This window comes from Mizuhopecten yessoensis, unplaced genomic scaffold (genome assembly GCF_002113885.1).
Source record: "Mizuhopecten yessoensis strain PY_sf001 unplaced genomic scaffold, ASM211388v2 scaffold10961, whole genome shotgun sequence".
NCBI classification, from domain to species: Eukaryota; Metazoa; Mollusca; class Bivalvia; order Pectinida; family Pectinidae; genus Mizuhopecten; species Mizuhopecten yessoensis.
The window spans coordinates 639749-662453 of NW_018408808.1; the positions used below are offsets into that span (position 1 = coordinate 639749).

At 36.3% G+C, this 22705-nt stretch overlaps 1 protein-coding gene across 4 annotated transcripts in view; it reads left to right on the plus strand.

Moving 5' to 3' along the window:
- Window positions 1-22705, plus strand: part of LOC110464108 (BTB/POZ domain-containing protein 16-like) — a 100232-nt gene that overhangs the window by 49499 nt on the left and 28028 nt on the right. For 2 of the 4 annotated variants that reach the window (XM_021519165.1, XM_021519163.1), the window contains 10 exons: window positions 172-192; window positions 5733-5744; window positions 7672-7873; window positions 8302-8444; window positions 9928-10042; window positions 14346-14415; window positions 14627-14689; window positions 15712-15779; window positions 16462-16581; window positions 19744-19835. In XM_021519165.1, the coding sequence (XP_021374840.1) occupies window positions 172-192; window positions 5733-5744; window positions 7672-7873; window positions 8302-8444; window positions 9928-10042; window positions 14346-14415; window positions 14627-14689; window positions 15712-15779; window positions 16462-16581; window positions 19744-19835 (906 nt within the window). The remainder of the gene's footprint in view (window positions 1-171; window positions 193-5732; window positions 5745-7671; window positions 7874-8301; window positions 8445-9927; window positions 10043-14345; window positions 14416-14626; window positions 14690-15711; window positions 15780-16461; window positions 16582-19743; window positions 19836-22705) is intronic. The other 2 variants (XM_021519166.1, XM_021519167.1) reach the window with 2 other exon arrangements.

The following is a 22705-nucleotide window of genomic DNA, read 5'->3' on the forward strand; positions in this document are numbered from 1 at the left end:
ACATGTGTTGTTCTGGTCAACACCGATATGCAGTTTTGTATGAAGGTTCGTGATGGAAGGGACACAACTCCTGCTATTTCCACACAGCTTCTTTTTCGGGAATTATTTACACATGTATAAGAAACTAAGGGCAAAATACACATTAAAATGATTAACATTTTACAATCTTAGGAGGCAAAGTTCGAGATCATGGTGAGTGTTTTATATTGAACATACCAAGGAAGCTGTAGTGTGTATTATCTGCCAAACCGTACTAGTGTATATGTAATTATAATGCTTAATTAATTATATCAATTAGCATGTATATACAGTAGATTAATGCCAAATTTTAATGCTTCATGTTTGTTTTATTGGTTTAAATTTTGATACATGTTCTAATTTAATGGAAATATTGGTTACCTCTTAGAATCAATATTTGTAGCCTAGTGCCGTAGATTTTGATAAGTCTTATAGCTGTCCGTGCCAGATTTAGAGGCGGGACGCAGGCTCCTTTCATGACCCCTGTGGTTGATTTTAGCATGTAAAGTATTGTCATTATTTTATTTAAAGTATTTATACTACGATAAGCCAATGTCTGATAATATTAGCCCACCCATTCTTTTCAGGGGTCTCAAATTCAATTTATAAAATGGCCATCTACTGGATAACCATATTAGTCGGTGGTGAAGTGAACGTGAAATTTCTCAAACAAAGAATAAACAAATAATTTATAATGAACGTTCCTGCAATAATTTCATGTATCCAAACTTTTCATAACACATAGTGGCTTCATGGCTTATGGGACGATTAGTACGGTACTCCAAAATATACGGTTGAATAATACCAATCTTTTTTCAGGAATAAGGGTCCAATTTTTTATTTTTTATTTATTTTTATTTTTATTTTTTATAAATCTTGGATCCCCCATTAGCTGTTTGAAATTGTGTGACAATAATATTAGAAAGTCATCTCATCATCATCATCATGATACAATATTTTTAAGCCTCTTTGAGTCTAACATCATAAAGGCAATAGTTTTGTTAGGTTTAAATAGACAGTTATTTTTACACTGGCTCAGTTTCCAAGGAAGACCTATTTGTAACCAGCGGCAAACATAAGGGGACGGTGTAGACTTTTTTTTTTTTTTTATTAATGACAGCTTTCTTGATTATTCAGAACTCATTTTAGGCAGGTTTGATGCATTGTTTTTATAATTAAAACCCTTTCACCACTGTAGACTATAATGGACTCATCCAGATGAATTTATGGTAGAGTCTACTTACCGGTATGTTACCTAGGGGTGAAAGGGTTAAATTTTGCCAGTGAATCATTGAAAATGTTGTAATTTGCATTTATGCATGTATGTTAGTGTCACCAACACACTATGTGGTATTAAAATGAATTAATAGGTAGGTATTGAAATTAAACAATTAAATCATTCAAATACGAAATATTACATGCTATATTTGTTTTAAAAGTTGTTAAAAGTTAAAAGTCTCATCACTTTATGTATTTATCTGAAATTATGGTGATTAAATTGATTCAATATAATGTCAAGGGTGGCACTTACAATTATTAGGCACAACTGTTTTTGTAAAGGAATATCAAAACATCAAATTTTCTGGATAATTCAAGCTTAGATAAATGAGGTTTACCTTACCAAAATAAATCATCATTTATTAATGACATTTCCTGTTTTACTACTCCATGTTGTTAAGCTTTTGATGAAATCATTGCATTAATCCATACTGATTGCTGTCTGTTTGTTTTATTTGCTCTGGTGTGGGTTTTACGCTAGCGGTAAGATTTAGATGTTGCAAATCTTTTTTACATTTTCTCACAACTTTAAAATATTTATCACTAGATTTTTATTGTTCCTATTATCTTGAGAAAAAAAATAGTGACTCACTTATATTGGTAATAGTTGTTGATATTGTAAACAATATAAATTGCATGTATATTATTATTGTTTTTAATCTTTGTTATTATTTCCTACTAAATATTGTTATTATCTTAATCAGTATAACTGCATGTTAATTATAACACAGTAGTCTATCATGTTTTATTTTGTGCGAAAAAAAATCATTTTTTAAAGAAAAAAATCTATATTTATACTCTGATCAAGGAAAGTTTTTGTTTTAAATTTTTGAAAAAAAACCCCATCACTTTTATTCTGATCAAGGTAAGTTTATGATGGAAGGGAGATAACTCAAGCAGGAATGTTTAGATTTAGATAAAACTTGAAAAAAAAATACAAAATAATTATGACACTAGAAAAAAATCAATTTCATTTTGGATTGCTTTTGAGAAAAATGTCACACAATAGAATTTTTGAAAACTATTTTACCTGGTTAAGATATCTTCCTTGATATTAGTAGTCAGTGAAGTTAAAATAAGGTTAAATGGAGGAAGGTAACTTTAGATAGCGCTAATCCGATTGTCTCCCCTTACAGGAATTAATCAACGGTCTTTCTATATCAGCCCCCTAGGCCTCAGCGGTATGGTCCATGTTTGTTTTTGTCACATGGTTGTTTGAACTTTGTCAGGGTGATGGTTTAATTGTTGAAGGTTAAGTTCATGTAACTTGCTTTATTTGTTTGATAACATTAAAAATGTGAAAAGTAGTATTTTCTTTTGTTTGAAAGCATTAAAAATGTGAAAATTGTAGTAAAATTTGTTTGATAACATTAAAAATGTTACAAATAGTATTTTTATTTGATCATAACATTAAAAATGTGAAAAAGTCCAGTTATATTTGATTATGATAAGATTGAAAATGTGATAAGTATTAGGGTTGTTTGATAGCATTTGAAATTATAGAAATAAATGCAAAGTTATATTTGTTTGATAACTTTAAAAATGGAATACATGTAGTTACATTTATCTTGAAACATAATCAAAACGTAAAAAGATGGTAGTTGTGATTTGCTTGCCCTGAAAGTTTTTGTGATACTCAACATGTATTTTTTTTTTTTTTTTAAATGATAAAGAATTGTCCTTCTGACAATACTTGCCAATAGTTAAAAAACTTTTTTCTATTTATGCAAATTGCCTTGGTAGTTTGTATTAAGTTTGAGAACTTTATTGTTATATACAATGTACCGGTAGATGAATTGTTGACATGATGACATACAATTTTCAAGACAGGAGAAACCTTTTGTCTCAACCCATTCTGATATCATACTCCAGGGAAAAGTATGGATACACATGTTTGAGGTAGAGAGAATCGTGTTTATAATATTGGATTCTGGGGAAAATTAGGATACACATGTATGGGGTAGAGAGAATCTTGTATATAATATTGGATTCTGGGGAAAAATAGGATACACATGTTTGGGGTAGAGAGAATAGAAAATGGTGTATAGCTCTCTGTTATTTTTCAACACTAAATTGTATTAACATACTATTTTTTTTTTAAACAATAAATGTTAATGTTAAATTTTTTTTGGTTTTGATTTACTTAATATTCTCCTAGTATTTCTAAAAGAGACTGCGAAAGTTGTATTAAACAACAAATGAGTGCAATATTCAAATTAGAAGAAAGAAATACTGTCACAATAAAATTGTAGGTTTTTGGTACACATTGTTTATATATATATTGTATACAACAGAGGCTGAATGTGTCACTGTACAATGCTAGCAAATATGTCTGCTTCATTTACAGGATATTTGGGTCCAATGTCTAGATATGGTTTGTTTGGGATGTTTATTGTCAAAGTTCATTTTCAAATAACACGTTTGAATGAAAATTGGATTGTTATTTGATGTGAATTGAACAAACCTATATATATAGAATATTTATATCTTTCATTGCAGTGGATTTGAAGCCTGTCAAAATTAATGCTCGATCATGTGGATTGAATTTTCATTCAAGCATATATATCATTGCAGGGGAACTGGACTGAGTCGATCATGGGCGACTGGGTAGTTCAGTTGGTAGAGCGCCCTTCTCGTGTCGTAGGGTCCCGGGTTTGAACCCCGGTCTGGCCGTGCATTTTTCTGCTCCTACTATACCATCATTTATTACATACTTACTAATAAATACGGGTTTTTTGTATATGCGATACGACACAATTGCTCTAACCCATATCAGCCCTCGCCGTATCACACCCCAAAACCCGTATCAGCCCGCAAAACACATATCACACCCCTTTTGGAAAAAAAATAGTTTTTCAATATTTCAAAATTAAAAATAAATCATAAGATAGTAATTTTTATTAGTAAGTATATAATAAACAGAATAAAACACGCCTTTTTCCATATCACACCCAGTATCAACCCTCGACCAATATCAGCCCTCGGGCCTTCGGCCCTTGGGCTGATATTGCAGTCTCGGGATGATACTGGGTGTGATATGGAAAAAGGCATGTATTATTCTCTATATACACACACAGTGGGTTCTACAATATCAATGCACCATCATTCTAGTACAAAACAAATATCCTTTCTACACCTTTGTATCCACTCTATATCATCGACACACATGGGTTCAATTCCCACCCTTTTATTAAGGTCTGAAAATTGGCTCCTGATTCCGAATTATTTGACTTTGTTACAAAAAATATTCTCTAAGTTTAAATTACCCTTTATCATATATAAGTAGTGATAATTAGTTAGAAGTCCTGAAATCATGTTTGTATAACTGAAGTTTACGTAACCAATAATTGTTGAGTAACACGGCCGTGACGCAGCTGATTACGATTACCATATAGAAATGTGTGATAAATATATGATAATATGTCAGAGTAATATACCTGATGTAAGTTACCTGGTTTATAAATTTATCTTAGATACAAGTAAGTGATAACATTTCTAGGGTCGGCAGGAAAATCAAGGTCAGGTTGTGATACCTGAAACACATGTTTTGTTTTTTTTGTCTTTACAATGTATTGCACAACGTAAAACAATACAAAAAACCCACTTTTTACTGTCCGACAAAATTGAAGAAATGGGGATGGGCATATTACCACGCATCCACCATATATGCAAGAAAAATAAGGAAAAGTGGAGGGTGTGCTTATTACCAGGCATGTGCTTATCACCCGAAAAACAGGGTATCATATTTCCTCTGTATTTTCATTGTTACAAACATTAAAAATAAAAAAGACATCCTGATTCCCCCCCCCCCCTCCTCTCCAAAATAAAAAAGACATCATCCTTTCCCCCCTCCTTCAAATTAAAAAAAATAAAATAATAAAAAATGCCTTGGTGCTGAGACTTTTGCCCAAACAAAGAAAATTATGGGTTCAGTTAAACCAGTGTCCTTAAAACTGGTATTTCCTAATCTCTGTCGGTGTCAGTAAGGACTATATAGTCACTTCCTGATGTGAGAGTAATATTACTGGGCATGATATGAGTGTTACTATGTCGAGTTGTGTATTTTTACCAAGGTGACGGAACTTTTAAAATAGTACTTTTTAGCACTGCCCTGACCTGACCAAAGCTGTTGCAAAATTTTAAACTGCAGTAAAGACCAAAACCAATCAATACTGTGTTTTAACTCATTCACCCCTGAAGACACATTTAGACTCTTCCAATTCAAAGGTTGGAATAGTTCATTATGAAATTTCAGGGGTGAATGTGTTAATTACTTGACATTCAAACTTTCCCTTTTAGTCAGCTTCAGTAGGATAAATGTTATCATAGGTCTTGTTCGTCGGCCCATCTCATCTCCATTGTTTGTTTTGCAGATTGCAGTAAGTTTTATCTAGCCTTTTCTAATACATAATAGCTTATTCTTTCATTGCTTTCAGCCCTCAATCATGGTAAAAAACAAGATTTTAAATTATAATTTGTTATAGTGTGAAAACGTACTAAAGTTTGTCCTGGTTAATTATGGATTTTTTGCATGCAGTTTCTCCTAGGCCAATATATATTATGAATGTGGGATGTTGTTAAGAAATGCATGTCTGCATGTTTGTAATTTATAATATGATTATCCTCCCTGAAATTTCATGATGAACTATTCCAACCATTGTATTGGAAAAGTTAAAATGTGTCTTCAGGGGTGGATGAGTTTAGTAGACTGATGTTATTGTTTGTAATTCACAATTAATTACTTAATGATTTATCAAAAACATGTATATGGCACGTCAGATGTCACGGTATGAAGGTAAAATGTAAAAGGTTTTTTTTTTTTTTTTTTTTTTACAACAAATGATCAACCTAATATCAATTAATAAAGAAAGTAATTTATATTAATCTATAAATACTATGTATGCAAATGAATTAAAGCACATTTACAATGAATGTAGTTTAAGTTAACTTGAAAGCAGAGGAAGTACCATAAGCCTATTACTGTCTGAAAAACATGGTGAATAATAAGAAACTTGGTATGAGGCATCCCTATGGAATGATGATAACTTTGTTGTGGTATTTTATGTTGTGTTTCCTAGTTGTCGTTTTGTCAAATCAGTAGAAAGTTATAGTCCTTTTTAATTTTTATTTTATCACACCTGTAGATAGAATGGTAGACATGCTTTACCTATAGACTTAAGTTTATAATTGATTATCACTGCTGTAGAAAGTTAGGTTTTTCACACAATCCTAGATTACCACAACTTTGTGTTGTATATGTAATGATGTTTTAACACATTATTATCTGTTATCATTATTATGTACAACTCCTTTACCTCCTTACATAAACGGGATGTTAGCTAGCTAGTTTTATTTTAGACTTTTATTCATGGCCAAACAACTTAACTCTTTAATCAAGGCAAAGAGTATTACTACATCTACTTCAGCAGAGATTTTATTAACTTAGAGTCTTCTGTCTTATGCAGTAGAAAAGCCTCATTAAGAGATTTTCTGGTTTATAATTACCTCCCTTGGCAAGATGTTCATATTTCATTTTGATACTATGCATTTAAAAGTCCTGTGTATAGTAACATTTAAAATATTAAGGATTGGCAATATGTTTTATTTATTATTTTTTTCTTCTTTTCTTTTTGTGTTTATTTTCAAATGGTCATTGAACAACCACAAATATCTAAAATGCATCCCAAGATGTGCTATATTTGAAAAAAGTCTGGAGAATATGGTGTAAATTTTTTATTATAGTGCCAATGGTTATGATCAATTCTAACCTGATGGTACTCTTTACCCTAACACTATAGTAATCGTGGTATATCATATAGCATGTTGACTCCGAACATTTTAACAGCATGTAAAATATTATTGTTTTGTTGTTAGTTTCAATACATTAACAATAAAAATAGATAAAACAACAGGTAAACACCTGTATCTAAAAGTATCAGCTCTTCTGATTATACATTTAAATCATTCACCCCTGAAGAAGGTTGGAATATTTCATTACGAGATTTCAGGGGTGAATGAGTTTAGACTATATTAGTAACTGCTGTTATGTTTTATTATGAATTGTTTAATTTTCTTTTCATAAAAATATTAACACTACAGCAGTGATGTGAAAAGTTTAAAGTGTTTTGATATATTTTACCATTATATGAGTTGTAATGTATTTCTAATTGATGTCTTTCTTTTGAAGAAAAATATACAAACTTGGAAAAAAAAAGCAACAACCCAACTATATTAAGTTTATTATCAATGATTCCTAAAGATCTGTTTCAATGCTATGGCTGTAACTTATATATAAACAAAATTTCTAATAGATTAAATGCATCAATAATATTATGATTATTAGCCTTTTGTAAACACTGCCTTTCTGCTCTCCAGATGTACTTCTGAAGTGCCTTGGTATGGACTGGGAGCTTCACCGTCCTTATGTACAGAAGTCTGAGGTCCTGGCCCAGCTCCTCCGCGAGGCTGATGACCCTCGGCTGCAGAAGTACTACCGCAGTCCAGCCTCCGAAACCCTGGACAATTACATAAAGAAGAGTAATTTCTATAGCAATGAGTACAGGGAGATCAGTAACAGGTATAGTATTGTAGGATTAAGTTTGCTTCACATTAATAATGAAAGATTATTTAGACTTTAGTCCAGAATTTTAGATGTTCAATATTTCAGTTCCACATTGAAGTGTATATCACCTGCATTTAAGTATACTTATCTTAAATGAAGAATTTTACACCAGATTTGAAATGGTTTTGAGTAGAATTATATATTCTGTTGACATGTATAAGACTAATTATAATTTCTGGAAAAATGATTGGTTAACTACTCGTCTTGTTTTGCATAAATAAGTGGCAAGTCAATAAATAACACTTCTGAGCATTAACACGATAAAAAGCCGAGTTACCTACTTACGTGATAATTATCTCGGCAAAATTATCTCGGAAAATGTACAATATGTCGACAACATTTAAAAGTTATTGTGACATATTCATATATACTCACTCTGATAGGCTGAGTATGGTGGACGGGGAGGAGAAACAGGAGGAGGAAGAAGCGAAAGGAGTGGACCATCCGGCTCACATCTCTCAGAAACGCTTCAACAATGTCACCATCATCAAGCTGGACATTAGAGACCCGCTCGTCTCCAAACGAGGTAAATAAACAATCTCCAAACAAGGTAAACTAACAAGTTTGTGTACCTTGTCTCCAAACGAGGTAAATAAACAACTTTGTGTACCTTACCTCCAAATGAGGTAAATAAAAAAAAATGTGTGTACCTTGTCTCCAAACGAGGTAAATTAACAAGTTTGTGTACCTTATCTCCAAACGAGGTAAATTAACAAGTTTGTGTACCTTGTCTCCAAACGAGGTAAATTAACAAGTTTGCATGTGTACCTTGTCTCCAAACGAGGTAAATTAACAACTTTGTGTACCTTACCTCCAAACGAGGTAAATAAACAAATTTGTGTACCTTACCTCCAAACAAGGTAAATAAACAAATTTGTGTACCTTGTCTCCAAATGAGGTAAATAAACAAATTTGTGTACCTTACCTCCAAACGAGGTAAATAAACAACTTTGTGTACCGTACCTCCAAACGAGGTAAATAAACAAATTTGTGTACCTTGTCTCCAAATGAGGTAAATAAACAAATTTGTGTACCTTGTCTCCAAATGAGATATGTACATGTACAAGGAATTGTGTAAATCATCTTAAGTCTTTAACCCATTCACTCCTAAAATCCCATTTGAACCTTACCAAATCAAAGACTGGGCAAGTCCAGTCCATAATTGTAGGGGGGAATGAGCTAAAACTGAAATGCGTGCTGGACATCCAGGGAACAGGTTTCCAACTGGTGCCATCCATTTATACAATTCTGGTAATTCTACAATTTTACAATGGCCCACTAATTGGGAAGATTGCTCCAATAAGAAAAACAACAATTAAAAAAAACACAATGTTGAAGTTTGAAAGCTTCCTGAAGCCCTTATACATTTACCACTGAAAATTTGTACCAACTGTTTGGCTGAATAAGATATTGATTCAGCTAGACTTTGTCAAATCTAGGGTAGGCAACTGTTCTGCTAGACCTTGTAACGACTAGACTAAACAAGGTTCTGCTAGACCTTGTAAAAACTAGGCTAGACAAGGTTCTGCTAGACCTTGTAACGACTAGGCTAGACAAGGTTCTGTTAGACCTTGTAACGACTAGGCTAGACAAGGTTCTGCTAGACCTTGCCAAATGTAGACTAAACACGATTCAGCTAGACCTTGCCAAATATATCTAGTTTAAACAAGGTTCTGCTAGACCTTGCCAAATATATCTAGTCTAAAGAAAGTGCTGCTATAGACCTTGCCAAATGAACGCTAAACAAGACTACGCTAGACTTGGTCAAATGTAGGCTAAACAAGATTACGCTAGATCTTGTCAAATGTAGGCTAAACAAGATTCAATTAGACCTTGTCAAATCTAGGCTAAACAAGATTCAACTAGACCTTGTCAAATCTAGGCTAAACAAGACTACGCTAGACCTTGTCAAATCTAGGCTAAACAAGATTCAACTTGACTTTGTCAAAATAAAATGCAAAAAATCTGTCAAATATTTCAAACACTGCTTGTTATATTTCAATCTTCAGCTATGGCAGTTGCCCTAGGAAACATGTACCATGATGAACAAGAGGTGAACCGAGAGGATGTTGTCGGGGTGTTAGCTGCTTCCTCCTACCTCGGGTGCAAGTCTCTCATGGATGGGTGAGTATGTTGTTGGGTTCAAGTTTCTTATGGATGGGTGAGTATGGTGTCAGGGTGTTAGCTGTTTCCTCCTACCTCGGGTGCAAGTCTCTCATGGAAGAGTGAGTATGTTGTTGGGTACAAGTCTCTTATAGATGGGTGAGTATGTTGTTGGGTACAAGTATCTCATGGATGGGTGAGTATGTTTTCAGGGAGTTAACTGTGTCCTATGTCCTCAGATGCAAGTATCTCATGGATGGGTGAGTATGTAGTCAGGGAGTTAACTGTGTCCTATGTCCTCAGATGCAAGTCTCTCATGGATGGGTGAGAATGTAGTCAGGGTGTTAGCTGTTTCCTTTCATCTTTGGTGCAAGTCTCTCATGGATGGGTGAGTATGTTGTCAGGGAGTTAGCTGTTTCCTTTGTCATCAGATGCAAGCCTCTCATGGATGGGTGAGTACGTAGTCAGGGAGTTAACTGTGTCCTATGTCCTCAGATGCAAGTATCTCATGGATGGGTGAGTATGTAGTAAGGGAGTTAACTGTGTCCTATGTCCTCAGATGCAAGTATCTCATGGATGGGTGAGTATGTAGTAAGGGAGTTAACTGTGTCCTATGTCCTCAGATTCAAGTATCTCATGGATGGGTGAGTATGTAGTAAGGGAGTTAACTGTGTCCTATGTCCTCAGATTCAAGTATCTCATGGATGGGTGAGTATGTAGTAAGGGAGTTAACTGTGTCCTATGTCCTCAGATGCAAGTATCTCATGGATGGGTGAGTATGTAGTAAGGGAGTTAACTGTGTCCTATGTCCTCAGATGCAAGTATCTCATGGATGGGTGAGTATGTAGTCAGGGTGTTAGCTCCTTCCTTTCATCTTTGGTGCAAGTCTCTCATGGGGTGTTAGCTGTTTCCCTCGTCATCAGATGCAAGTCTCTCATGGATGGGTTAGTATGTAGTCAGGGTGTTAGCTGTTTCCTTTGTCATCCGATGCTAGTCTCTCATGGATGGGTGAGTATGTAGTTAGGGTGTTAGCTGTTTCCTTTGTCATCCGATGCTAGTCTCTCATGGATGGGTGAGTATGTTGTTAGGGTGTTAGCTGTTTCCTTTGTCATCCGATGCTAGTCTCTCATGGATGGGTGAGTATGTTGTCAGGGTGTTCGCTGTTTCCTTTGTCATCAGATGCAAGTCTCTCATGGAGGGGATGTAGTCAGGGTGTTAGCTGTTTCCTTTCATCTTTGGTGCAAGTCTCTCATGGATGGGGGAGTATGTAGTTAGGGTGTTAGCTGTTTCCTTTGTCATCCGATGCTAGTCTCTCATGGATGGGTGAGTATGTTGTCAGGGTGTTAGCTGTTTACTTTGTCATCAGATGCAAGTCTCTCATGGATGGGTGAGTATGTTGTCAGGGTGTTCGCTGTTTCCTTTGTCATCAGATGCAAGTCTAACATGGATGGGTGAGTATGTAGTTAGGTTGTTAGCTGTTTTCTTTCATATTTGGTGCAAGTCTGTCATGGATGGGTGAGAATGTAGTCAGGGTGTTAGCTGTTTCCTTTCATCTTTGGTGCAAGTCTCTCATGGATGGGGGAGTATGTAGTTAGGGTGTTAGCTGTTTCCTTTGTCATCCGATGCAAGTCTCCCATGGATGGGTGAGTATGTAGTTAGGTTGTTAGCTGTTTTCTTTCATCTTTTGTGCAAGTCTGTCATGGATGGGTGAGTATGTAGTTAGGTTGTTAGCTGTTTTCTTTCATCTTTTGTGCAAGTCTGTCATGGATGGGTGAGTATGTAGTCAGGGTGTCAGCTGTTTCCTTTGTCATCAGATGCAAGTCTCGCATGGATGGGTGAGTATGTTGTCAGGGTGTTAGCTGTTTACTTTGTCATCAGATGCAAGTCTCTCATGGATGGGTGAGAATGTAGTCAGGGTGTTAGCTGTTTCCTTTGTCATTAGATGCAAGTCTCCCATGGATGGGTGAGTATGTAGTTAGGTTGTTAGCTGTTTTCTTTCATCTTTGGTGCAAGTCTGTCATGGATGGGTGAGTATGTAGTCAGGGTGTAAGCTGTTTCCTTTGTCCTAAGATGCAAGTCTCTCATGGATGGGGGAGTATGTAGTTAGGGTGTTAGCTGTTTCCTTTGTCATCAGATGCAAGTCTCCCATGGATGGGTGAGTATGTAGTTAGAATGTTAGCTGTTTTCTTTCATCTTTGGTGCAAGTCTGTCATGGATGGGTGAGTATGTAGTCAGGGGGTAAGCTGTTTCCTTTGTCCTAAGATGCAAGTCTCTCATGGATGGGTGAGTATGTTGTCAGGGTGTTTGCTGTTTCCTTTGTCATCAGATGCAAGTCTCTCATGGATGGGTGAGTATGTAGTTAGGGTGTTACATGTTTGCTGTGTCATCAGATGCAATTCTCTCATGGATGGGTGAGTATGGTGTCAGGGTGTTAGCTGTTTCATTTGTCATCAGATGCAAGTCTCTCATGGAGGGGGGAGTATGTTGTCAGGGGGTTAGCTGTTTCCTTTGTCATCACATGCAAGTCTCTCATGGATGGGCGAGTATGTTGTCAGGGTGTTTGCTTTTTCCTTTGTCATCAGATGCAAGTCTCCCATGGATGGGGGAGTATGTTGTCAGGGGGTTAGCTGTTTCCTTTGTCATCACATGCAAGTCTCTCATGGATGGGAGAGTATGTTGTCAGGGTGTTAGCTGGTTCCGTTATCATCAGATGCATGTTCTCATGGATGGGCGAGTATGTTGTCAGGGTGTTTGCTTTTTCCTTTGTCATCAGATGCACGTCTCCCATGGATGGGTGAGTATGTAGTCAGGGTGTAAGCTGATTCCTTTGTCCTAAGATGCAAGTCTCTCATGGATGGGTGAATATGTTGTCAGGGTGTTAGCTGTTTCATTTGTCATCAGATGCAAGTCTCTGGTGTTAGCTGTTTCCTTTGTCATCAGATGCATGTTCTCATGGATGGGTGAGTATGTTGTTAGAATGTTAGCTGCTTCCTTTCATCTTTGGTGCAAGTCTCTCATGGATGGGTGAGTATGTTTTCAGGGTGTTAGCTGTTTCCTTTGTCATCAGATGCAAGTCTCCCATGGATGGGTGAGTATGTTGTCAGGATGTTAGCTGTTTCCTTTGTCATCAGATGCAAGTCTCCCATGGATGGGTGAGTATGTTGTCAGGGTGTTAGCTGCTTCCTTTCACCTTTGGTGCAAGTCTCTCATGGATGGGTGAGTATGTAGTCAGGGGGTTAGCTGTTTCCTTTGTCATCAGATGCATGTTCTCATGGATGGGCGAGTATGTTGTCAGGGGGTTAGCTGTTTCCTTTGTCATCAGATGCAAGTCTCCCATGGATGGGTGAGTATGTTGTCAGGGTGTTAGCTGTTTCCTTTGTCCTAAGATGCAAGTTTCTCATGGATGGGTGAGTATGTAGTCAGGGTGTTAGCTGTTTCCTTTGTCATCAGATGCAAGTTCTCATGGATGGGTGAGTATGTAGTTAGAATGTTAGCTGCTTCCTTTCATCTTTGGTGCAAGTCTGTCATGGATGGGTGAGTATGTAGTCAGGGTGTAAGCTGTTTCCTTCCACCTTGGGTGCAAGTCTGTCATGGATGGGTGAGTATGTTGTCAGGGTGTTAGCTGTTTCCTCTCACCTTGGGTGCAAGTCTGTCATGGATGGGTGAGTTTGTTGTCAGGGTGCTAGCTGCTTTCTCTACCTCAGGTATAAGTCTCTTGTGAGTGCGTAAGTATGAAGTTAGGGCGTTTTAAGATTTGACTACCATCTGTAGGTGCAAATCTGTCATGGATTAGTAAAGCTTGGTGTATGTAACAGGGTTATGATTAATAATTTGCTTTATGAAAAAATTATAGCAGGACTATGTTTTGTTCAACAGAACTGTAGGAGTTGCCTCCCTTTGTACACTCCGTTCCTTTGTGTGTGCTGAGGTATTGACAGTATTGATCGGTTATTTCCCCACTCTCCACTTTTATTTTGCATTATCCATATTACTGCTTTTTATATTGACATAAGTTTCTTAACAAATGTTTGTTTCAAGTAAGAAATACAAGGGTGTTAACATGTAAAGTTACAGCTGTTGGTCAAGTGGTTACATAGTCTGCCTACCACCACTAGCTAGCCTACCACCACTGGGTCCAGGTTTGAAGCCTACATGGGGCAGTCACCAGGTACCGACCACAGGTCAGTGGTTTTACTCTGGGCACTCTAGATACCCACCACCAGAACCTGGCCTGTCCTTAAATGACCACAGCTGTACACATTAAGATGTAAAGCACAAACAAACCAACCAAACTTTACAGGATACTTTTGTTTACCTTTTTTAGGTGTGCCCAACTGATGCTGAAGACGATAAGCTACAGAACTGTATGTCAGTTCCACAAAGCTGCTTCAAAGGTAAATAACAGCAAATGTTTACTGGCAAATAGTCGTTCTTGTGTCAGAAATAAAAGTATCAATTATTATTGAACATTTTGTCGAAAGTGAATTGATTACTTAGGTCCACTAAGGTTTGTTACAATTAAAATACTTTACTGCTGTCATTGTATAATTAAAAATTCTAAACCAATTAAATATATAATGTTTCCCTGATGGTTTTTGTTTACAGTATCAACAGGAGCATGTATTGTTGGCGTGTGAGAGATGGATGGAACTCAACCTCATACCTCAGGTCAGTTGTCTGTACTCAAGTGGTCAAGCCTGGTCAGTTGTCTGTGGTCAAGTGGTCAAGTCTGGCCAGTTGTCTGTACTCAAGTGGTCAATTGGTCAAGCATGGTCAGTTGTCTGTACTCAAGTGGTCAAGCTTGGTCAGTTGTCTGTACTCAAGTGGTCAAGTGGTCAAGCCTGGTCAGTTGTCTGTACTCAAGTGGTCTAGCCTGGTCAGTTATCTGTACTCAAGTGGTCAAGTGGTCAAGTCTGGCCAGTTGTCTGTACTCAAGTGGTCAATTGGTCAAGCATGGTCAGTTGTCTGTACTCAAGTGGTCTAGCCTGGTCAGTTATCTGTACTCAAGTGGTCAAGTGGTCAAGCCTGGTCAGTTGTCTGTACTCAAGTGGTCAAGTGGTCAAGCCTGTCCCTTAGCTACAAGAAATGGTCCAAAATCATTGAAACTTACCATTTTAATTCTCAACATTTCAAAAGCATTATCACCTACCATTGACATATCATGTTTAACACCCTGGTATTGGCAAACTAATTTAAATATTTCGACCTATTTCAATGGTATTTCGTTGGTATTTCAATGATTTTTTAGGCAATTGCTTTTTGATAGCAGGATCCAAATGGCCACTGGTCAAGAGGAACTTATAGTTTAAGATAAAATTATTCAACAAATAGTCTGATTTTTCAAAGTGGTCAAATGTATTGAATAATTTTTTATCTGAAGGTGTTTCAAGGAGAATGTAAATTCAGTATAAAAATAATAGATTCAATATTTTCCTGCATGTCTACTTTATAGCTTAAATGCATCCAAAATACAAACCTATCTAGGATAAACTTTTGCAATTCAAAACCAATTTAATATAAATACCGACATTGGCTTTTGCGTATACAAGTTAAGTGTGTTCTCAAGATTTTGGAAAAAGGGGTTACATAGTTGAAATTTCAAAATTTAAAAGGGGATGTATATGATCCCTTGCTCTTGAGAAGTGGATCAGACCTGTGGAAGCTGACATGGTAATGTTTTGGTTTTGTAGCTGTCCTCACAGATCCAACTGAGAGAAGTACCAATGGAAGTGCTACAGAAAATTCTCAAGTCCAATAGGTAAGCCTCTACCCGCCCTCGATTCTCCAGGGGTTACATTCTCTGAACCCCTGGACTATGTCCTGACAAAACTGAAGGCTCTCAGCACGCACTACCTTGTGGATATTACAAGTTACACTAGTCTGATCCTGTGTGATGTACCTCAAAAGAATCGCTCAAAGTTATAGCGTTAAAATTGACCAGCTTTGAAGTTGAGTGTCGCTCCTTTGTAATTTTCAAAGACCGGGGCCTGTATTCATGAAACAGTTCTCATGCTTAAATTCAGATTTTGTGCACAGACCCAATTTCTTGTTCCTTGGAAATATTGATAATAACACCACATTCTGTCAATGATATTGAAGAATTTCGGTGAAACATGAAGCTGAACACCGTTTTGAATGTTTTCTTTTGTCTTTTTAAACATATTAGATGATTTATGCCAGTTACAAGAAAGTTGGCTTGAGCAATATGAATTCATTCTTGAGCATGAAAATGGTTTCATGAATAGGGGCCCTGGTATCAGCCTAGCGATTGGTCAGTATTTTTGACCTGAGACCAATCAATTAGCTATCTTTGTGCCTTTAGTTTTGTTATTGAAACAAGTTAGTTTCTTGATTTGTTCATATCTTGAACTTTAAAGGTTATTCTGTCCTCCTATAAGTTAATATTTATGTACCTGTACCTACTGATTTTTATTTTTCAGATTGTTTGTATACAATGAGTACAGTGTATATAAGACGCTAGCCTACTGGCTCTTCCTTCAGTTAAACCAACACATTCAGTTGATGCCGTCACACAGCACAGTCCTCACGTTCTTCAACAGGTCAGTATCCTATACTGTAAACAGTGTATATACAGTGGCGGATCCAGAGGTTTTTTTTGGGGCTCCAGGAAACCCCCCCCACCCTGAGAATTTTCTTAAATAATCATGTATTTTACCATTTTCCTCAATCCCCCCCTCCCCCTCGATATGTCTCTGGATCCGCCACTGATATAAGACACTAGCCTACTGGCTCTTCCTTCAGTTAAACCAACACATCCAGCTGAGGCTGTCACACAGCACAGTTCTCACGTTCTTCAACAGTTACGTATTGTATACTGTATACAGGGTAAGTTTTGAGGATGTGTTATTTTCACAGGTTTTGCAGTACATTTGTTAACAACATAATATGAATAGGTTTATACACAGGGCGAATATAGATTATCATAGTGAAGGGCAGACGTTTTACTGGGCAACAATGTCCCTGTATACAGGGGGTTCTCTTAATAAAGGTGGCCTGACTGAAGCAGGTTTGACTCTGTAATATCTAGTAATTAGCCAATTATACTATGATAAAATCGAAAGATGGTCTTCTCATCCTTAAGTCACTGACATTGCCTTAGCTCTAACAGTGCACTGCAAAACATGATACCATTCAGATTTAACCTGTTGTCTCCGTATAGACCGTATGAGTCATTGAAAACTCACATTGTAACAGTCTATTTGCCGTTAAACAATATCTTTTTCTTATGTAAGTGTACTTTGATAGAATTAAAATACCTATACATGCACTTGTACGGGCAGGCTATCGCAATCATTGAAACATTATGAATTATTTCAATTCCAAAAGGATTATTGAGTCATTAGCAGTTGTCTCCCTTAGCCCATGATCTGTTATATCAGCAATCTGTAAGCTGTTCATCCTCGATATCCAGGGGTTATGCTCACTTTCACTCTCTGCACCCCTGGAATATGTCATAGCAAAATTGAAGGCTCTGTGTGCGCCACCTTGTTGACGAGACAAGACGCTAGATCGATCCTTTGATGGACATCAAAAGAACCTCCCGGTCACGTAATGATGGTAAACATTGACAGGCTTTGAAGTCAGGCGTCTCTCCTTTGTAATCTTCAAAGGACAGGTATCAGCCTAGCGATTGGTCAGTTTTTTTTACCCGAGACCAATCAAACAGCTATCTTCGTGCCTTCAATTTTGCTATGACATATTCCTGGGGTGTAGAGAGCGAAAGTGAGCGTAATCCCTGGATATCGAGGATGTAAGCTGTTTGGATATCTAGATCATCATTGTTTGGAACTTAATATTTATCTCTTAAGGAATCAGTGAGGTGATACATGTATATATTACTTATATTAAAAAATGATGAAGGTTTCAATCAAAATGAACTGAGGCTCAGAGCTGAATTTATATACAAGCTTATTATAATAATAGCTCACTTTGTTTAAAAGCTTGAATATTTTGCACCATTCAAGCAATTAGCATATTCATGTTTATATATAACAATAAATTTGAATAAAAAAGTTTAGTGATAAATTGTAACACTAGAAACTCTTAAGAATACCTAAGTGTTGTCTGTTTATAAAATAGCATCAGGTGAGTTTATTTTGCATTTTGGATGATAGGAGAAACAGAATATCTGACAAGTGTTCCCACAGTTCCCATACTACTTGACTGTTACACTCTGATAATGGTATACAATGGCCTAATGCTGGTTTAAACTGTGGCCTCAGCATACTAGCCAACTTTTGAAATTTCCATGGGTGAGATTACGTGTGCTAAAAAATAAAGGCATAATTAAAACGTGTATATAGACACCCTAGGGAAAATAACACTTTAAAAAAGTATCTTTTGAGCTGTTCTTTCAGGTGAAATTATGAAATCTTCAAAAATACGAATAGTTCAGCAAATTGAACAGTTGAAAATGCTCAAATTTAGGGTCCAGAATCTAGAGTCTCCCTCCAAAATAGGGAGAATTGGAAGGATGCCTCAGCTTATAAAAATTACACGTTATTTATATACATATGTATATTCTGTAATAAACCCAGAGAGACAGCACATATAACACTGGATGTATGTTGGAGGAGAGCTTATATAATTACGGAACGATTAGGAACCTGTTCGCATTTCTACTGAACTGCTGTAGAGATGGGCGGGCTTATTACCAGGCATGGGCTTATTACCAGGCATGGGCTTATTACCAGGCATGGGCTTATTGCCGGATAAATACAGTACATGTATATTTATTTGATGAAGTTTGTTTTATGTCAGTAAAGGCATATTGTTAGATTTTGTTTATACTTAAGTTGCATTTTTGTGAGTGTATCATTAATGGAATGAAATCAATAGAAAATTATACTCATTAACTCATTCACCGCTGGATTTTAATAATGAACTATTCCAACTTTTAACTGTAGGAGTTCACATGTGTCTTCAGGGGTGAAAGAGTTGATTGAAAGATTGCATGGTTTAACACCAAAAAGTTAATTCTAAAGTGGAGCAGCATTAAGCATTGTAAAGATAGATATGAGAACAAGCTATTACTAAAATCTTTATTTAGTAAATTCATATAATGAGTATGTTAAGTAAATGTGCAATGCATTTTTCATTACGTACAAAGTAAAATATACTTACTTATAAACTTATATTCTATAACCGGTCGACACTTCTAATCAACTACAAGAATATTAACTAGTTATTGCTCCTTCGCCTGTTGTGATTGAATCTATTTTATGAAGTAAAATATATATGTTACTTGCAATTGGTATCTACATCAAGGATGGTTGTCTTTGATGCTTCCTTTGAAAAAGTTTGAAGGTCAAACAATCGTATCTGTGCTATTTCATTAGATTCGAGGAGCAAAAATTGTTTTTTCCTGCCAACCAAAGCACTCATGCACGTAATATTGATTTCCAACAGACCACCAACTTTATTGACAGTTTTCTAGATTGAAACAAAATTGTTCGTCCAGCGGTCAGCTGCGTGACCTTGTCTGCGATCCATATTGGCAGAGCTTCTCATATTAAAGGTCACAGTTTACACCATAGACCTATATACATGTTGAATTTAATCAGATCCGTGGAGTTTTTCTCTACACGTGTACACTTTTGTTCATACCAAGTTGACGTCTGAGTTAACCTTGGCTGACTCTTGCAAATTTAATAATAACTTCTGTCAAAACTGATTCCATGTTTTCTATTTCTTCCCGACAGTTTACCTAAATCTGCCAGTTTCTTGGACAATGATGATGGTCAAATTTATGCTCCCCTGTTTGCGGCAGTCCGGCTACACGGAATCGTGGACAGTAAGTAAATCTGACATTTCTTGACTTTGATTCCAGGGGTACAGAAGGAGATCTAACCATTACAGCAAAGTATAGGTTAGAGGTGTGTACTGTTTATAGTTCAGTACTCAACTACTGTATATACATCCCTCAAAACGTAGGTTATTTAAAGGCCTGTCATAGCATTAAAGATACAAGTATCTAGGCGAGTTCATAGTCTGTGATACCCTGATATAATAATGTATTGGTGAGGTATATATATATAATAGACCTGCAGAGGCCCCAATATTATATACACAGTTGAACCTGTATTAAGAGACCACTTTCAGGAATTGATCTATTAAAACAGGTGGTCTTTTAACACAGGTTCAGCTCACAATGAAAACACCAAGAGGGGGAACATTTCAAGTGGTCTCTTAACAGTACAGGTGGTATTTTATTACATTAGTTCAATTCATAATGAAATCACTACACTGGGGAACATTTAATGTCGTCTCCTAACACAGGTGGTCCCTTAATACAGGTTTTACTTCACATTGAAATCACTACACTGGGGAACATTTCAAGTGGTCTCTTAACACAGGTGGTCCTTCAATACAGATTTAATTCACAATGAAATCACTACAATGGGAACATTAAATGTCGTCTCTTAACACAGATGGTCCCTTAATACAGGTTTAATTCACAATGAAATCACTACACTGGGGAACATTAGATGTCGTCTCTTAACACAGGTGGTCCCTCAATACAGGTTTAATTCATAACGAAATCACTACAATTGGAATATTTGATGTGGTCTCTTAACACAGTTGGTCTCTCTATAGAGGTGGTCACATGAACAGGTCTGACTCAACCTGTAGACAATTAACACAGTGTTCTGTAATGCATACCTCTAGATATACAGTGATATTGTTAATATCTTAATGAACTAAAACTTAGAAGAAAGGAAAATGAAAGTTACCAATACTTATACATATAAAGAGGATCAGACAGGAATGTCATAAGTTTCCCTTCATGTTAGATTCATTATAGAAGTTTTAGATTTTTCATGTTTTCGAGGGAGATGCGAGCAAATATTAAAATTCCGAAAAAAGTAAACATATACCGGTATGAAGGGAAAGGAATGACAGATTCTTTTAATCATAAATATAATATGAAGTAAACTGTGTAATTGTGATTTGAAATTAACATTTTGCACTTTGCCGCTGAAACGATGAAAATTGCCTCACAATGACGTGGTGTCACATTGAGTGTTCCTATTCGATTGTTACGTGTTTTCCGGAGTGATATTACACACGTTACATAAACATAATTTATATGATGGCTTTATGACACTGCATATCACTGTATTCATATGATAAATAGATTTATAACATAAATATTGTATGTATGGTATTTTCATACAGAGCCTTTCCAGCGAATGTCAAGCAAAAAGCATTATCTGTAGACTCCTGGTCCAGTTCTATTTGTACTATTACCGGTGTTGTTGAGTATCTCTGACCCCTTCCAGGGTACATTTTATTGCTAGATAGAGGATAGTCAGTACAAATGTGATTCTTGTAGTACATCCATGATTATAGATAGTTTTGTGTCTCCTCCCAAAGCTGAAGTCAATTTTCTTAATGGCCATTGCGGCAAATCTGGAATGTTTTCGGATCGAATCGAGTTACTTACATTTGTACCGAGTTATTCTGATGAAATCGTTGACATTTGTGTTTACATAAGAAATGTTCGATGGTTATAGCTTTTCCTGTTTTAAATGAGATATTTTTCATGTATCAACATTATACAAATACTTTGACTGACAGTGTGGTGAATAAGTTCGCTGGTTTATAGTTGAAAGGTCTGGGATCAAATCCCCAGAGTGGAAATGTTTTGACAGAAGATAAAATTAAAATAGATGTATAGGCAACAACTAATCATGTAATATTAGAACTCTTCTTTGTTAGAGGAACAAAAAAAGGTACTGGGACTCTCTTACCTTAATTAAGCCCTGTTTTGATTAAGATTACTATATTTATATTGTTTTGAATCACAGATATGTATATTTATGATAAGTTAACAGAGAACTACTATATTTTTACTAGTTCTATATTGGACGGTGATTCTTGATCTCAATTTCTATGCCTGTATTTTATATTAGCTCACCTGGCCAAAGGGCAAGTGAGCTTATGCCATGGTGCAGCGTCCGGCGCCCCTTTCTGTCGTCCGTCCATCAACTTTTCCTTTAAAATGCTGTGTAATTGTCCTGAACGGCCCAGTAGATTTAGACTAAATTTGGTCTGGAGCATCCTTAGGCCAAGGGGACTCAATTTTGTATAAACTGTGGGTTTGGACCCCCTGGGGACTGAGAGTTGCAGGGTCCAATAGGGAAATTAGAGGTTTAAATCTTTAAAACTTTTCTTCTTCTGTACCATTGGAGGGATTTAATGTAATAAGAATAACCTCCTATGATTGCTTTATTATCTAGGTGAACGATACAGGCCCTCTAGATCTGGGCCTCTTGTTCGTATTTTGGGTGGGGGAGGGGTCACTGGGGGACATTTTGTTACTTACATCTCGATTCAGTGTCATCACTTCAACTTTCAGCTTCATTTATGACCTTAACAGATTTTGATCAAACATTATACAAAGGTCAAATATGAGATTACTTCAGATGAGATTGTAATGAAGGGTTCCAAGGTCAAGGCCAAGAAGGTCACTGTTGGTATTTATATATAAATCATCAATCCTTTTAGAATCACATCATACTTTGAAAAAAACTTTATACAGAGATCAAGCAGGACATTATCTCAGATTGGTCCTGGCTTTAGGTCTCATTGTCAATGCTAAGGTCATTGTTACCTTTTATTGTGTCGCCTGCGAAAAGCTGGTGACACATAGGTATTGCT